The 17,859-nt window shown below is 32.9% G+C and overlaps 1 protein-coding gene across 1 annotated transcript in view; it reads left to right on the forward strand.

Moving 5' to 3' along the window:
- The window catches only part of LOC129238399 (uncharacterized), a 131,652-nt gene that overhangs the window by 102,254 nt on the left and 11,539 nt on the right, over positions 1-17,859 (forward strand). The window contains 3 exon segments of the mRNA XM_054873423.1: positions 13,067-13,185; positions 13,520-13,792; positions 14,181-14,645. Coding sequence (XP_054729398.1) covers positions 13,067-13,185; positions 13,520-13,792; positions 14,181-14,645 — 857 coding nt within the window.

Consider the following 17,859-nt stretch of genomic DNA (forward strand, 5'->3'; position numbering starts at 1 on the left):
GGCGGGAATGACGCCTTTTACAAACTTGTGAAAATTCTCACAACTTTGCGCAGACAATTGAAAGCGCTGGAAGTGTCTAAGTAATGGAGAGCAAAACAAAGAAAAAAAATTATCATTTAAAATACCTAAAGACTCTTATTTTGGCGGCCAACAATAACAAATTTGCACATTCATTTGAATCCTTTTTGGTTTTTTGGCGAGCCGCAACGCAAACCTCTTAAATTTAGTGGTAAGATTGTGTATTCAACCAACGGTTAGCGATTTTCGAAAAGAGTGAAGAAAGCGTTGCATTCGCAAGCTACGTAAGTGAAGGAAAAGAGAGGAGAAGACGAAAAAAAAATAAAGTTTGCAGTGCCAAAGAGTGCCTTAAAAACTGTCAAGTGCATGCAAAAGTAGGGGCGGAAGTAGAAAATATGCACCTGCAAAGGTGATTCCGAAAACCTGCGTAATACTTTTCCCACATTTTATTGTTTTCTGTCACCATTTGGAAAATTATCTGAAAAGTGGTATGTTGCGAGCTTTTATCAAACAGGCAAGCATAGATTTGAAACACAAGTGATTGCTTATGAAGTGTGGGCCTACTTTTTCGGGCAATACCTGAACGACGTTTAATACTTAACTTATTAAAGCAAAGGCAAAAATAAATAGTAATATAAAATCTGTAAATTTTATAACGACCTTTCTCCGCAGTAGCAAAATTTTCTAAAAGTTTATTGCAAGTAGGCGGAAGTCACTGCCATAAAAGAGGGACTTAAAGAAATAAAAACGAGAGTATTATCCACAAATGAAGTCTTCATTTACTCGGATAGTCAAGCAGCAATAAAAGCGCTGGAATCAAAAACGCACTCGTCAAAAACAGTTCTAGAATGTTTTAAACTACTATATGACGTATCTAAGTGCTACAAGGTGCACCTTATCTGGGTACCAGGCCACAGGAACATCGCAGGAAATTGTAAGGCGGATGAACTTGCAAGAACCGGTACAACGCTCAATCTCGAACCGGATAAGGCGCTGATATCTATGCCCATAGCCACTTGTAAATTACTTATAGACAGGGAAACCATCAAAAAGGTAAACCATCAAAAAGGTCTGGCAAAACCTCACAACATGCGAACTAAGTAGACAGACATGGCCGAACTGGAACAGCGGTCGATCGAAGATCTTGCTAAGATTCAACAGAGAATCTATAAGAAAAATGATAGGTGTTTTAACTGGTCATTGTTTAATAGGCAGCCACGCTAGAAGGTTAAGACTCCCTTACTTCGATTTCTGTAGAAGCTGTCTTAATACAGAAGAAGAGGAAACAGTCAGACACCTTTATGTGAGTGTGAAAGCCTAGCTATGAGAAGGCTGCGCACTCTCGATACAGCATTTCTAACCGATGTAGCGGATATAGCCCATCTAAAACTAACGAAGCTCTGCTCGTTTTTTAAAGCAACCGGATGGTTTAAAAAGGAACACGTAGAGTAAGGATAAGCTCCAGTGGTATCACAATGGACCTGCCGTAGGTCTAAGTGTGTCTTACGACAACCATCCTACCTACCTACCTACCTACCTTATTGCAAGTAGTTCAACAGCCCCTTCAGTGCCAGTGAAAATGTAATTTGCTGTCTGAGCAAGTTCGGCATGAAGAATGGGTGCATGTGGATAGCTTGAAGTGATTGTCAACCATCTTAACTATACTCACTGAAAATAGATGAATGAACGTAATGAGAGACAAATGGGCAGAAGGGTGATTGACAATGGTCGATTGGGGAATGGACTAAGGAGCTCGCCGCGTTTGAAATGGCATTTTTTGGATGTTTCTTTAAAGGCGTGTAAAACGCAAACGAAAAATGATTTTCAATTTTGGCTTTCAGTGCTTTATTTTTGATACATTGTTTTTTTTTTTGCCATATGAGGTTTGTTCAAAAAGTTGTTAGCCTTAAAAAAATTAGTGTTCCAAAAAAGATATGTCGCTGGCGACACGGATTCCGGGACTCCCATGAGACAACAAATTTCTTGTTCCCTATGAATGTCGCTCTAAAAAAAAAATTGATAAAATGGCGGTTGAAACCCCGTTTTTTAACCCTTTTTCTTTTTAGTTTAAAGGTCCAAAAAAATACCTAAAAAATGTTTTTCGAAATGCTCTTACTTCATACGATAACGACATCAATTCTACGTAATTTAAATTTTAGTTCATCAAAATCGGTTCCGTAGAACCGGCTATATCTGTATCCATTGTCCGTGTGAAGACCATCTTTTGAAGGCTAACAACTTTTTAAACGAACCTCGTATGTCTAAAAGAAATTTTTAGTCTTTAACAAAGTATCAAAAAATAAAATGTTCAAAACAAAAACAAAAATCTTTTTTCGTTTCCTGTTAAACGGAGAAAGAAACACCCAAAAACACCATTTCTAATTACACGAGGGCCTTAATCCATTAATGGATGGCCGGTGATGATCAAATGAAAGAGGGAAAAATAAGTGACTCAAAGACTAAATCAGAATTTAGTTTGATGGCAAAAAAATGCACACATTATTAGACCTAAAAGTGGTCGCTATTCGGTTTTAGACGACTAAAAGAAGAGCAGCAGGATGAAGAGTGAGCGGGTGAATAGTTAATTAGTAAAGATTCCGAAATCGAAGATATGTTTAAATTATTGATCTTAATGGTGGTTGGAGGATGAAGTGGTATGCATTTTAATTAAATTACACTGTGCAACAGTGATTTTATACTTTTATGGAGACCTGGTACAACTTGTAGAGTAAAACTAAGAAAAATGGTATAGGAGAAATTTCCAATGCACCCCCAAAATCTGTAGGTCGTTTTTCAGTAGGTTGATGTGAAGAATCACTCCTAACTTCGCCAATTTCCATCCGATTTCGAATTTGTTTTTTAGTTCGAAAGAACAGGAACAAGCCTTTTTGACAGTGTGTTGACAATTTTTCTGAAATTACAACTGACGAGACTGTAGACAGAAGTATTTGGAATTTTTTTATTTTTTCTCTATTTTTTCAACTTTGACATAATTTTTACGATATTATCCGATATTGAGGATTTTTTTTAGTACACTACTGTTATAGTTAATTTAATTTTGCGTCGAATGAGCTATATTTGACTGTAATTGAATTAAAATTAATAGAGTTGTGTGAGTTTTAAGAATTTATTTTTTTTTTTTACTAAGTTTGTATGTAGGTATAACTTACGCTAAATGGGAATAAAGACGTGTTTTGATGCGTTATTATAGATACGTGATATTTATTGGAGTATATATGTATACATAAGCGTACACTGTACTGCATACAACAGAACTGGTAAAAACTTACGAAAATACACATTATCACACATTCTTTTTTTCAATAGAAATATGAAAAAGCTCCCAAGTGTACCAAAGTTCACACTGTACATTGATTAACAAAAGAAGTTTGTTATTACAATTTAACCTTATTAAAACGTCAAAGTTTTATTGTTTGTTTCATTGAAATTCAAGAGATATAAATCAAAACGTTGCCAGAAAAGTCGAATTTCTCAATATTCTCCGATGATGTGGCATCATCAGCCTTATCATAAACCAGATGATTGTTATTTTTATAAAACGGACGTAAACGGTCATCATTATAAAGCTCGAAAGCACATAAAGTATGCTGATGTTGCAACTGTTAAGAACCCCGTAGTCTTGGACGATATGATTGACTCAACTGCAGGTCATGAACTGAAGGAAGTTCAACTCATTGCTGATGATGATCAAACTGATAACAATAAACCTGATGATGAAGAGTACTTTCCGTCTGGTTCTAAGTCTTCAGAACGACACATTGTATCAAATTCAGATTTTCAGGATCTTTCTCGTGATTTCCTTCTATCGGGAGGACAATCTGAAATGCTCGCTTCTCGATTTAAACAATGGAATTTAGTTGATGAGGACTTCAGATGAATGATGATCATCGAATTTCTTACAGAGAAGTATTCAAAACTGATGAAGAGAATGACAAATGTACCGTACCATACTAAACTCCAAAGGGCCGTTTCCAATGCATTTTTAAGTTTGGAACCAGTTCCGTTGTGTACTGCACCGTACCACACCGTACCATACCGTACAGTGCTGCACTGCACAATACTCCAATAAATATTATGTGTTTATAATGACACTTGTTATCATTTTCATGCTTCGATGCCTACATACCAAATTAGTAAAAAAAAAAATAAAATCTTAAAACACACGCAACTCTATTAATTTTAATTCAATTACAGTCAAATATGGCTCATTCGACGCAAAATTAAATTAACTATAACAGTAGTGTACTAAAAAAATTCCTCAATATCGGATAATATCGTAAAAATTATGTCAAAGTTGAAAAAATAGAGAAAAAATAAAAAAATTCCAAATACTTCCGTCTACAGTCTCGTCAGTTGTCATTTCAGAAAAATTGTCAACACACTGTCAAAAAGGCTTGATTTTGTTCTTTCGAACTAAAAAAACAAATTCGAAATCGGATGGAAATTGGCGAAGTTAGGAGTGATTCTTCACATCAACCTACTGAAAAACGGTTTTATGGCCATAAAATGAGATTTTGGGGGTGTATTGGAAATTTCTCCTATACCATTTTGTTTAGTTTTTCTATAGCCACAAGTTGTGCTAGGTCTCCATAAAAGTATATTTAATTTTTTTTTTGTCACACAGTGTTATGATATAGGTTGAGGGCGAACAAATACGGAAATGATTGGGCCTAAAAGTGGTCGATGACCGGTGTTAAACGGATGAAAGAAGCATAGAGGGATGAGTGAACGACTGAAAGACTAGATTAGAAAAGATTCCAATATCGAGGAAATTTTTAAGCTATTGGTCCTAATGGTGGTAGGTGGCAACTGATGATCTAAGGAAAAACGAACAAAGTGAGAAATTTTAGGCATACAGAAAGATTAGACCCAAAAGTGGTTATTGACCGGTGTTAGACGGAAGAAAGACGTGCAGTCCGAAATGTGCTCGGGGAAATAAGAGGGGGACACTAAAACCGTGAGGTCGAAATGCATACCCAATCCAATCCATAAATCCAATCTAAATAAGAAAGTCTCTTTTTGGTTATAAACGATTACATCCAACCAAGCCTTCAATCGATTGACGATAATTTTAAAGTAAACAGACAAATAACAGTTGAGTGATAGGCAGCTGAGTAATGGAAGATTGGAAGATTCTGCATTGACGCAGCTTGCATTGCTAACTATTTTTAGAAATATAACACTTTTTGAGGGTTTGAGCGTAAAATTTGTAAAATAAATGGCAACAAATTGATGCCGTGGGGAAAGAAAGACACCCCTTCTCTACGTAGCTCCACATTGAAAATCGGGTAAAGAAGGCCAGCATAGCTTTATACTCCTGCAAATCTATGTTCGGCAAAAAATGGGGACTCAAGCCATAGGTGGTCCTTTGGATATATAACGTAGTAGTTCAGCCAATTTTAACATACGAGTGCCTGGTTTGTTGGGAAGTTCTTCGGGAGAATTATAATATCACTAAACTTAGGAGGGTGCAAAGGATTGCTTGTATTGACATCACCGGCGCACGGAAAACTTGCTGTCCTGAATCTAGTTTTGCAAATACTTCCTATCGGCTCTTACGTTATGTCCATCCCTGCTCAAAGTGCAATCAGGTTGAAGGAGGTTGGCCTCTGAAGACAATCTCTCAAGGGATATGGTAGAATTTCTGAGCAGTTAACACCGTATTTCTTCATGCAGAGCTCCTATCCGAGGAGTTCCAAATGGAGTTTGAGAATCGTGCATGAGCGATCTTTCCAAGTAGGCAGGATTAGAATGATGGGGAAATCTGTACCGAAGCTGTTACCTCTATCGTCACTGACAGCTCCAAGATGGAATCGGGAGTCGGAGCAGGTCATTTCTCTAAATCAATCGTTTTATCTATTTTCTTTAAACTGCCGAATACTGCTAGAGTTTTTGAGGTAGAAGTCTTTGCGACCCTGAAGGTATGCAGAATGCTTAGGCAACGCGAGAGCGAGGGAAATATCAACTTTTTTCCGTTAGTCAAGTTGCGATCAAGGCTCCAATGATCATAGTGCAAATTCAAATTGGTCAGCACCTATAAGGAGGAGATCAAATCTCTTGGGCCTGCAGCTAAAATTTCTCTGATCGGGGTTCCAGGGCATAGGAACACAGAGGGAAATGAAATTACTGATGAGCTTATTTCTCTGAAAAAGCACAGATCAGATGGAGCTATATTTCTTCGTGCGCTATTTCGAAAACCCTTTGGCCCCAGTACTATAGACGGAGGACTCAAAAAGTCTTGAAAACTCCACTCCGTTAAATTTTCAAAATAGTTGTTGTGTTTATCGGCCTTTCTGGGCTAGAAGACTATTGAGCACTTTCTCTGTAAAGATCAGTTGGTGCTCCTTTCTTTGGCCGTCTGAGGGAGTGTTCCAACCTTAATCCCATCAACCTTCTCCGTTACTTCAATAGCTCTGGTTGGCTGTAGATATCTGCCCGTTGGAGGTCTCATAATGATATCAAAAAGGCGCTTTAGTGCGACTTGAGTACCAGTCTGGTACTTCAGCCATTTCATCTACCTAACTACCTATGGAGAGAAAAACAATGGAGGAGCGTTGAAGGTGAAACAATTAGTGGGGTAAGTGCGTAGACGATAGACTTGAAAGAATTGGACTTAGAAGACAAAGAGTTGTACTTTAAGACACTATTACGTCAGTATAACTAAAATCCTACGACTTTTTGTAACCTCAAATATAGCCAAAATTTATTATTTTAACCCTTTTAAGCTGGGGTAACGCACCTGACCTACGGGGCTGTCCTAAGTTCAGCCGTGGACTTAATCTTTCAAAAAGTTTTAAACATCTTTCGTTTAAAATTTTCATCAGCTGATTTCTAGAACTTATATGTAGCCACCAAAATTCAATTCATGCTGACTTTATTTGTCTTATTATTCTGCTTGCTACTTCATCTGCTTATCAACTGATTATTACTTTGCCTTCTACATCAAACCACACCTCTCTCCCTCTACTCACTATCCTTTCTCACTGCTAATAATGTCCCATTAATGTCCTATGTTTTTACAACCACATCCAAAGTGATGCGTTCATTAGGTACCACCACAAATGCAACCATTTAATTTACCACTTTTGATTAACTTCATCAGCTTGAAAACGTGCTGTTGTTGATTGCAGACGTCCCGCTGTGTATTTATAAACTAAACGCGAGCGAACGAATACAACATGCGAGGCAAAAGAAAGAAGTACATAGAGGCTGAGCACTGCAAGTAAACACAGTAAAGTCGAAAAAGTGGTGAATTACCAGAGAAATTAGAAATTCGTTGCATTTTCAACGCATCCACCTTCGCTTATGACGCATCGACTACGTGGGATGTCTACTGCTTTACCCCATTCTTCCTTCGTTAGCTTCCTTATGCCACACACATACATCCTTACCCATTTCAGTACTTGCAGTACTAACGGCTCTATTCTACTCTCGCCGGTTGCAATTTAGCCTTCTCAGGCTGCCTTACTTCTTGCACTTCGTTTTTCTTCCTGCTATTACGCCTTAATTCTCTAAATTGTGCGACGTGTTTAGTTGCTTGCTGTTGACATTTTTACTACTGCAAATTTACACATGCACACATACTCGTGCATTTATCTTTTGCACCAAAATGCACCTCTGTGTATGAAATAGTAGTCGCTGCGTGAATTCTCAGCGGTGCCTGGCTTAAGCAATCACTGTTGGTGTTAGTGTTGGTATTGGTGCTGGTCATGGGAACGTAAACGAACAAGCAGGCGTCGGTGCTAATGTTGGCGTTGGTGTTGGTGTTCGTAGTGAGGGTGGAGATCGTGTTCACGACAATGCGACGTGTAGCAGCAAAAATTCGCTGGATATTTTTTAGCTCGTTTGAAGTGTTTGCCTTTGTCCAAGTAGGAAATTTGCATGATGTAAAAATGGGAAATATTGTTTGGGGTTAGTGGCAATGAAAAAATTAATGCAATAAAACCTTAAAAACAAATATGCATAGAGTTGCCATATAAATTATCAATTAAGTGCATTTGAAATTATTGAGTTTTTCGACACATCCCTTTATTTAATACCCTTCATCCTAAATCATCTTCAGGTTTTTTGCTTAGAGTCGCCATTATTTCAAAGAAATATTTAAATAAAAGTTTGTAATAAAATACTAAAATTTGAGAACTCGTTTAAGGGGGTATTCCCATGAACGGCGTGCGAAAAAAAGGAAAAGTTCGGGATTTTTTTTTTTATGGAAAAAAACTTCAACTATTTTTTCTTTCTACATTAGATTGTTTGATATTTATTTTATAACTGTATAAAAAATAAAATTAAAGTATTAAAAAATGGCGGAGATATGACTCCACAAAACAAAGGGTTGTCGTCGCACCTCAGCCACGATAACGGCCGTTCTATTCATCTGAGACAAAAAAATGAAAAATCATTTTATTCAGGAAGGTTGTCGTCATCATATGAACTAGAATCTTTGAAAAACAATGTTAGACACAAGCCTTTCGCCTTTGCTAGGGACCAGGTAATACTAATGACAGCAACTAATAAATATTTTTTAAATTACAAATAAAAAATAAGAAGGGGCAAGAGAAATGTTACGTGCATAAGGAATATACCAAAGAAAGCCCTTGTTAGGCAAACTAACTTTGCCGCCTTATTTTCTATTTAGAAAAGCAAAGTTTGATTAAAAATAAAAGCTATTTTTTGCTTAGAAAATAGAAGTATTTTTCTTTAATTTATTTGAGGATTAATGCTATATTTTTACTTTTGTCAAATAAAGCAATTCACTAGCAAAAGAAATTATTAAAAATCATCAATTTCGGGCCTCTTTTAGGTTCAATTTTTCACTAAAAAATATTTTTTAAGTTTGATTTTGTCTTCAAAAAGAGGTTTGATTAAAAGAAATTTTATTTTTTGGTTTGATTACAAAGTAAAAGTTTTTTCCTTATACAACAAATTTTTAAAATTTATTTTTGGCTTAAGAAGGCAAGTTGCGTTTTAGTTTTAATTATTCGTTTCTAGAATAAAAATTATTTTTTAAATTTATTTTTGGATTAAAAAAACTGGGCTTACTTAAAAAATAAGAGTTCTCTTTTGCTTAGAAAAAAAAAATAAAAACTTTTTTTTAATTTAATTTTTATTTTTTAAGTTTATTTTTGGCTTAAAAGGAAAATTTTGATTAAAAAAAAGGTTTTTGGTTTGCTTGGAAAATAAAAATAATGTTTTCAAATTTATTTGAGGATTAAAAAATAAGTTATTTTTAGGTTTAATTTTGCGCTAAAAAAATAAAAATAATTTTTTAAGTTTGTTTTTGGCTTCAAACAGTCAGGTTACTCTTTAGTTTTAATTTCTCGTCTGAAAAATAAAATTTTTTTGTAAGATTGTTTTTGGATTAAAAAAATTAATTAAATAAATTAAATTTTGCTTAGAAACAAAAGAATATTTTTTATTTAATTATTTGGGCTTAAATTTCAAATTTTCGGTTTAAAAATGAATATATTTTTTAAGTTTCTTCTTGTTTATTTTTGGAGTTTAATTTTCCGCTTTGAAAAATAAGAATTATTTGGCTCCAAAAAACGAGATTTAGTTAAAAAATATGAGTTTATTTTTTTTCCTTGGAAAATAAAAATAGCTTTTCTTACATATTTATTTTAAACTAAACAAATAAAAGTTAGTTTAGATTAAAAATACCAGGTTTAATTAAAACAGCAAAACAAAAATTCCTTTAGGCTTAAACAGTACAAATTATTTTTTGTTTTTCGCTTCGCTTAAAAACTAGAAATATTTTTTAAGTTTATTCTTGCCTTAAAAATTCAAGGTTCACTTACAATTAAAAGTTTTTGTTTGCTTAGAAAATAAAATACATATATTTTTTTTACTTAAAAAAGAACAAGTCATTTTCTTATTTCTTAGGTTTAATTTCTCGCTCAAAAAATATTTTTTTTTTGGTTTCGGCTTAAAAAAATAAAAATATTTTTTTAAATTAAATTTTTTCCTTAAAAGGCAAAAGTTTTTTAAATTTTTTCTTGTCTGTTTTTGGCTTAAAAAAATAAAAATAATTTTTTAAATTAAATTTTTGTCTTAAAACGCTAAAGTTTTTTAAGTTTGGTTATTGCCTTAGAAACAAGTTTTCGGAAGTTCTATTTTTTGCTTCAAAAATAAAAATTATTTTGCGAGTTTTATTTTTAAAAAATAAAAATATATTTTTTTTTATTTATTAGGAGTTTTTTTTTTGCCTCAAAAGCAAAAATTTGTTAGGAGTTACATTTTCTTGTAAACTATTTTTAGTTTCATTTTTTGCTTAGAAAAATGTATATAATTTTATTTATAATCAAATAAAATAGGCAAACGTACTTTAGTGTATGTAGTTTATTGTTATTTGCTTTTAATAAAATTTTTTATGACCAGAGTTACCAATTTTTCGTTTGAAATAAAAAATTAAAATTTTAAGACTTTTATGCGCGTATTTGCTTTCTACTCTAAAATTTGCTTTCTATAGAAATTTATACAATTTTTATTACTAGCATATGGATATTTGTTACGACCAGCGTTGCCATATCTTTTATTTAAATTAAAATTTAAGCATTTCGTGCTACTAATTGGTTATCAAATGAAACGTGATTTTGAAGCCATTCCTTCAAATTCAATTCGAATAGGGCTGCCATATAAATTTTTAATAAGAAAACTTCAAGTTTAACACTTTTTTTTGGCATACATAAGTTTTGGTTTCACACCGCTTGATGCGCCATCAAAACTCCATTTGAAATCGTTTAACTCTCATAGAAAGCAATGCGTGATGCAAAAATCAAGTTTCTTCTCTTGGCTTTCGTGCATTTTTTTTAACACTTTTCTCAGCGATAGTTGTAAAAATGTCTTAACTTTCTTTTTTCATAAATAAAATTTCCTATTGCTCTCTTTCTTCTACGTTTATTTGGTTCGCATTCCTGTGATGAAAAAAGTCACGGCTACACCAAGAAATCTACCGTTCACTTGCTGCAACAGTCACATCTTTCTCGTTTATTACCTTCCCTTTGCATTTGACGCCACGTTTTGCACGCCAAGCTGTAGAAAATCCTCAATTCTTGCAGATGCATTGGAAAAATGAGTGCAATGGCAAAGGAAGTAGGCAAACTGCAACACGGGAGGCATACAAAGTGTTGACTGCTACAAAAAATTAACAAAAAAGCGAATTGTCGCTAAGGGAAAACTTCGAGGGTGAATATACGAGTTTGTATGAGTGGATGAGTATTTGCAGTAATAGTGTGCGAATTTTTATATACTCGTATATATGTGAACGTGTTTGTGTTTATGTTCGTGTTTGCACTAACGGAAATGTGCAAGTTCGAATTATGGCACTGGAAACGTTGGCAACGACAATACTGGAAATTAATTTAAAATTTATTTTCATTCGACTTAGTATATGAAAATCAATGCAATGAGCGGCGTTAGGGCGTTAGTGCATAGTAGAAGAGCAATGTTAATGGATTAAAGTCGAGTGGACAAGCTGCACTGAAATTATTTTGCTTATGTCTCTTTAAAATAAATGTTTGTTTATGTATTTTTTTGTGGCTCATTTAAACATCTCTTCTTTTGCCACATTCGAGCCAACTCAACTCAGAAATATAATTAACAAATTTTTGTAGAGCAGAAAGAATTCTATCGAAGAATTACTTACCATTTGTCAAACAGCAAGGAAATCGTTGTAACGTAAAAGCAAATATCCTTTGAGATATAGCCAAGGGAGACAGATTTTCCTATCTTTTTTCCTATTCATATCTCATCAATGGCGTCCCATCTCTTCTTATGCCCAAAGCTACATTCTATCAAAAAAATATCGAGAATTGTTCATTTAAAAAGCGCGCGTTGCACATACCTACTATGTATGTCTAAATTTTTTGTGCTGCGATGTTGGTACAACTGTCCTCTATAGTGTCGCAGAGTTTGAGCGGGATCTGTGAATTAGCTTGTTGTTGGCATTTAATTATATCAGTCAACCGCAGGTGTGCTCTATGGATAAAAATATCGAACAAATAATTTGTCTTAAATTTGGTGTTTTGAACGGGATTCCGTGTGCCGAATCGGTGAAAATGTTGCAGAAAGCCTATGGCGAGTGCGCTTTATCAAAAGCATGGGTCTGTGAGTAGTATAAGGCTTTTGCAGAGGGCCGAGAAGTCGTGGGAAATTACTATCGGTCTGGTCGCCCATCAACATCTTCAACGAATGAAAACGTCGACAAAGTCAACGAAATGGTGCTGGAAAACCATCATTTACGTTTGAGGGAGGTAGATCGTGACCTTAACGTGTCTCACGAATTAACTCGCAATATTTTACACCATCAACTGGGCTGGCTGCCATACGGCTGGCTGCTCGACTCGTCCCAAGAAAGTTGAATTTCTTTCAAAAAATTCGTCGGAAGAAGGGGGTTGAAGACAATGCTTAAGCAAGTGAATTCGGACCCAACGTTGGTCCAACGCATCATAACAGGTGATAAGGCGTGGATATATGAGTTTGAAAAAACCACGTCAAAGTCGGTCAGAAATTAAAGTCATGCTCCTCGTTTTCTCGTAGGAAACGACCCAATTTATGGAAAGAAAACTCATGGATCTTGCACCATGATAACGCACCGTCACACAAATTTCTTATTGTGAACACTTTTTTGATCAAAAACTCGACAAATATCATCGAACAACCACCGTATTCACCGAATTTAGTCCCCTGTGACTTTTTCCTTTTCCCAAAACCTAAATTGCCATTTCGCGGACGGCACTTTCAGCCGATAGAGGCCACAAGGAGAATTCGCTGAAGGAGCTGAAGAAGATCTCTTCAAACGCGTTTAAAAGGTGATTTGATGATGATGGACTAATCGTTGGCATATGTGTATTGCTTCGAATGGAGCCTATTTTGAAGGCGACAAAATAAATCTTGATGGTTAAGCAATTATTTTGCGTTTTATTGAACAATTCCCAGTACTTTTTTGAAAGCATGTATTTAAAGACTTAATGTTTCAAAGCAATTTTCTAGTATTTTTTCTTTACGTATTTTTCCCCTACTCTCGTTACAGCGCAGCCCATATGTATATTTTCTCAATTGCGGCACACTGCGTAATCGATTCATATTACGCTTGAACGAGTCACGTGATTTGGTGGAACGTGCACGCGAGTCAATTTATTTAATACAACGGTAAGTGTAATAGTCCCAATTGCAGTAACTGTTAAGGTTTAGTGCGCGAATCATTCGGACTGAGTTGTTGCGTATAGATTTTATGTTATGTACCATCAACTGAGGTTTTTCAATTTTATATAGCTAATGGTATATACCTTGTAGGTGCTAAGCTTAGAGCTCACCAGAGATGTTAAAGTAATTACCTCGACCATTTTTTTGTGACAACTTAGCTAAAGCTGTGGAGAATCACAAATTAATGTCACCTCTCCTTCTCCCTCCCTCGTTTTCTTTGCTTTTACTCATTTTTCTCTATTTCTCTTCACCCACCAACAACGCTTCGCCTGTATTTCAGCATGAGCCAGGAGACATATCCACGCATCGATGTGCACAAAACGCTCGAGGCCATGGAGAATGATCTCGAGGAGACGAAACGTAATCTGACCGTACTCTCAGCGACGCTCGATCGGCGCGCCATCGATCGTCATTATGCCGATGCGTTGCGTGGCCTCTGCGGTGGTGGCCTACTTGGGCTGAGTCTTATGATGGTTGCCGGATTGTTGACTTCATTTCTGCTCACCATATTGGTGTATGCCGATTCGCATGCTTGGATCTACCTGAGCAAACGGTAAGTAGGCAAGAGTGTATGGCTAATGCACTATTTTACAAAATATTTTGCACGCATGTGTACTTATACTAATGTTTAATGTTTTTTTTTTATTTTTTGGTTTTCTTTTTTACGCTCTTTTTCTTTCCAACTTTTCTTACTCTTCACTGACTTTTCACTACCACTAATTCTATATTTATCTCTCTCACTCTTGTTTTTTTTAATCGGTTTCCTGATCGTGTCGTCTTATTTTCGCTTTCGCGTACACTTTTCCTCTCTAAAACTAATTGCAACATTTGCGTTGCTTCTCTTTTTTACTCTCTCATGCTCACTCTCTGTCTCTCTCTCTCTCTCTCAATGGTATCTCTGTGTCTGCTTCTTTTTGCGCTCTTCTTTTCTCGCTATTTAGACCCAGCTCACTGGATATTGACAAGTCTGAAACCACGCCGCTTTTCCCATCGAATGCACCGAGCGCGAGCATATCACCCACCGCACCCCTTCATACGGGCACCATGAATCGCACTCTACCACACCATCAGCAATCAGCGTCGCATGGCATTGGCATAGGCGTAGGCGCCGGCAGCGGCGGTGGCAGCGGTGGCGGCATTGGCAGTAGCGGCACGCTTGGCTCGCATCGCAATGGCACCGCCGGAATCAGAACAGGGTTCGTCGCAACATCATCACCTACAACAACTACAACCACACTACAATACAACAATCATCCACATAGAACTAACGCTAGCGCAGGCATTGGTGGTGTTGGCAACACTGGCACTGGCATATTAAGCGGCCGCTTGACGGTTGGCAGCAGTGCCAGTGGCAAGGCATCACCATCGCCGCCGCCGGGTTATGATGTTGTGGTGCATGGCACAAGGCATGGCTTTTATTAATTTTTTTTTTATTTTCCATTTGATTTATATGATTTTTTCACTCTACTTACACTCAATTGCATTATTTTCGTTATCACCCTAATCCGGTTTATTTAATTTCATGATTTGAGTATTTAAGGTATTAATTTTTTTACAATTAATTACAATATTTTTCAAAATTTTTTTTTCTCCAAAAAAAGTATTAACTTTACTGTAATTCTGCAATTCACTCATAATTTTTCACGGAATTTTTTTATTATCCGCTTGCTTCCCTACACAGTAATTATATTAATTTATTTCAATTTGCTGCATTGGGACTTAAGCTTAAGTGGTCGCATATTGTATGTGGTGAAATTTATTAAGTTTTTTATAAATATTCCGAAAAAATTCCGCATTTTTCTTTTTTTTACATTGTCGCCAAAAAAATTGTGATTTGTTGCAAATAATTTAGGGCCGCGACTTAAAAACATTATTACACCGCTTAACATAACTAATATAATTAAATAAAAAAAAACTTTTGTCAAAATGCTCATTTGTCAAAAAGAATCAGTGAAGTAAAACATATTTAATTTTTTTTATTTGGTACCTTTCACTATCGCATTTTTAATATCGCACACATTTCTTAATTGAATTAAATTTTTACAATACACATTTTTTGTCTAAAAAAATTTAGTGAAATAAAACATATTTCAAACTTCTTTTTTACTCTGTATAGATATTTTAACAAAATATCGCTACATTTTATAATTAAACTGAAATATTACAATAAAATTTTTTAATTCAATTCTTATATTGCACGTAGTTTTTAATTGAAATATCTCGAGCTGGAAAGGAATGTAGGTTAATTGTAAAATACTGTTTATTTTTATTAGCATTAGATTAAAATTATGTTTTATAAGTAATTACTTTTCTGGGTTCTTTAAGTTATTAAATGATTTTCTCACAAAATTTTAGAATATTTTTAAATGGTCTTTTTTTATTATATAGTGACCTTTTTCACCTTTCTTTATACAAATTTTTTTTTTTTATTTATAATAACTTAGTATTGTTTTTTAGTAATGGAAGACATTTCTAGATATCTAGGTTATATTTAAGAAATTATTAAAATTATTATTAAAAATAAAAAAGTTGCATAGTTTTTTTTTTTAACAACACTAGGCCGAAAAAATGTGTTTGAAGATAAATGAGTTCAAAGTTTGAGGAACAGGAGCGCGCGAACCGCTCTCTACCTAGTTAATGGGCTATAGAAACTACATATAATATTGGGAATTTCCGCATGAAAATTTCACAGTATATTCTTAAAGTACTATGCTTTCAAAATATAGAAAAAAAATCGATTTTTGACATTTCTAGACTACCCTTAAGAGAGGTGCCCATTAAGAGAGTGTAGGCTCACTGTAATTCAAAATTTGTTTTAAAAAGTAATATTAATGGTAAATATAAAACACAAAATAATAAAAATTAATACAAATTATTTTTTTAATAAAAATATTATATTATTTATGCAAATTTTATTTTATTATTTATAAATTTTTATTTATTTATTTATTTATTTTATTTTTTCTCGTATAGTAATTATAAAATATTGCTTAGCAAAAAGTTCATTTTTAAGCTTTTTAATATAATATTTTTTTTTCAAATATTTTGAATTCAATTAAATTTTTTTTTAAAGGATACTAAAATTTAACAACACTTTCAAATTTTTTTCTACTCACAGATAATGAAGTTTATAATTTTATATTTTAAATTAATTTTTAAACTTTTTAATATTAATTTTTGAAAAAGTTTTGTTTTTAAAGTTAAGGTTTAAACTTTTTTAGTTATTTTTAATATCTTTTTTTAAAGGATACTAAAATTTAGCAACACTTTGCATTTTTTTCCTGCTTACAGATATTAATTTTATAAATTTCTCTGTTAAAATAATTTTTAAGCCTTTTGATGTTAATTTTTTCCAATATTTTGAATTCAATTATTTTTTTTTTTTAATTTTACAACACTTTGTTTTTTTTCATACACAGATAATACGTTTTATAAATTTCTATTTTAAAATTCATTTTTAAACATTTTTGCACTATGTTTTTCAAAAAGTTTTGTTTTTAAAGTTAATTTATAAACTTTTTAGTTAAAGGATACCAAAATTTAACCACACTTTGTGTATAAATTTCTATTTTTAAATTATTTTTAATTTTTTTAATATTCTAATTTTCTTAATGTTTTAAGCGGAATTAATTTTGTTGTAAAAGGTGTTAAAATTTAGCAACAATTTTAAATCTTTTTCTGCTCACGGGTAATAAATTTCTCCTTTAAAATTAATATTTTAACTTTTTAATATTATTTTTTTTTCAAGAGTTTGGAATTCAATTAATTAAATTTCTTAGCAAAAAGATTGCTAAAATTTAACAACACTTTCAATTCTTTTTTCTGCTCACAGATAATACAATTTCTATTTTAAAATTAATTTTTAAACTTTTTCATATTATTTTTTTCAAAAGTTTTGAATTCAATTCAATTAATTTAATTTTTAATTAAAAAAAGATCAAATTTTTGATTTTTTTTCCTGCTGACAGATAACAAAATTTTCTAATTTCAAATTTTCAAAATTCAAGTTTTACAATAAATAAATACAATTGATTATTTAATCCCAATTTATTAATTTCTCTCCAATATATTCATTATAAGTTTTGGTTTTATAATCATCAAAAAAAAATAATTATTAAATATTTTTAACGAAGTTCTTTATTTTTATGCAATTAATATTTATCATTAATAATTATTTTAAAATTAATTTTTATTAAACATTTTATCGTTTTTACTATTTTACTTATAATTTACAACAAATAGTTTCTTATTTATTAAATATTAATTGGTTAGCTATTTTCCCAAAAGAGACTAAAATTTAATTACAAAATTCAATTTTTTTTATTGTTTTTTCTATTTTTTTTAATTTTTTTATTGTTTTTTTTTAATATTCTTTTTTTATTTTTTTTTTTTATTTTTTTATTTCCTTTTTTTTTTGAAAGAATGACAATTTTATAAATTTGAGGTTGTATATAAATTTTCCAAAAACAAACATGAATTATACTAATAATAATTATAATAACTTCAAAAATGATGCTGCATTAGGCATTTTAAACCCACTTATCTGAAAAAAACAAAAACAAATTATAAAATGAAAAACATAAAACTGATTTGTACTAAATAATAATTACTGATTATTTT

The sequence above is a fragment of the Anastrepha obliqua genome, chromosome 2 (assembly GCF_027943255.1).
Source record: "Anastrepha obliqua isolate idAnaObli1 chromosome 2, idAnaObli1_1.0, whole genome shotgun sequence".
Classification (NCBI taxonomy): Eukaryota; Metazoa; Arthropoda; class Insecta; order Diptera; family Tephritidae; genus Anastrepha; species Anastrepha obliqua.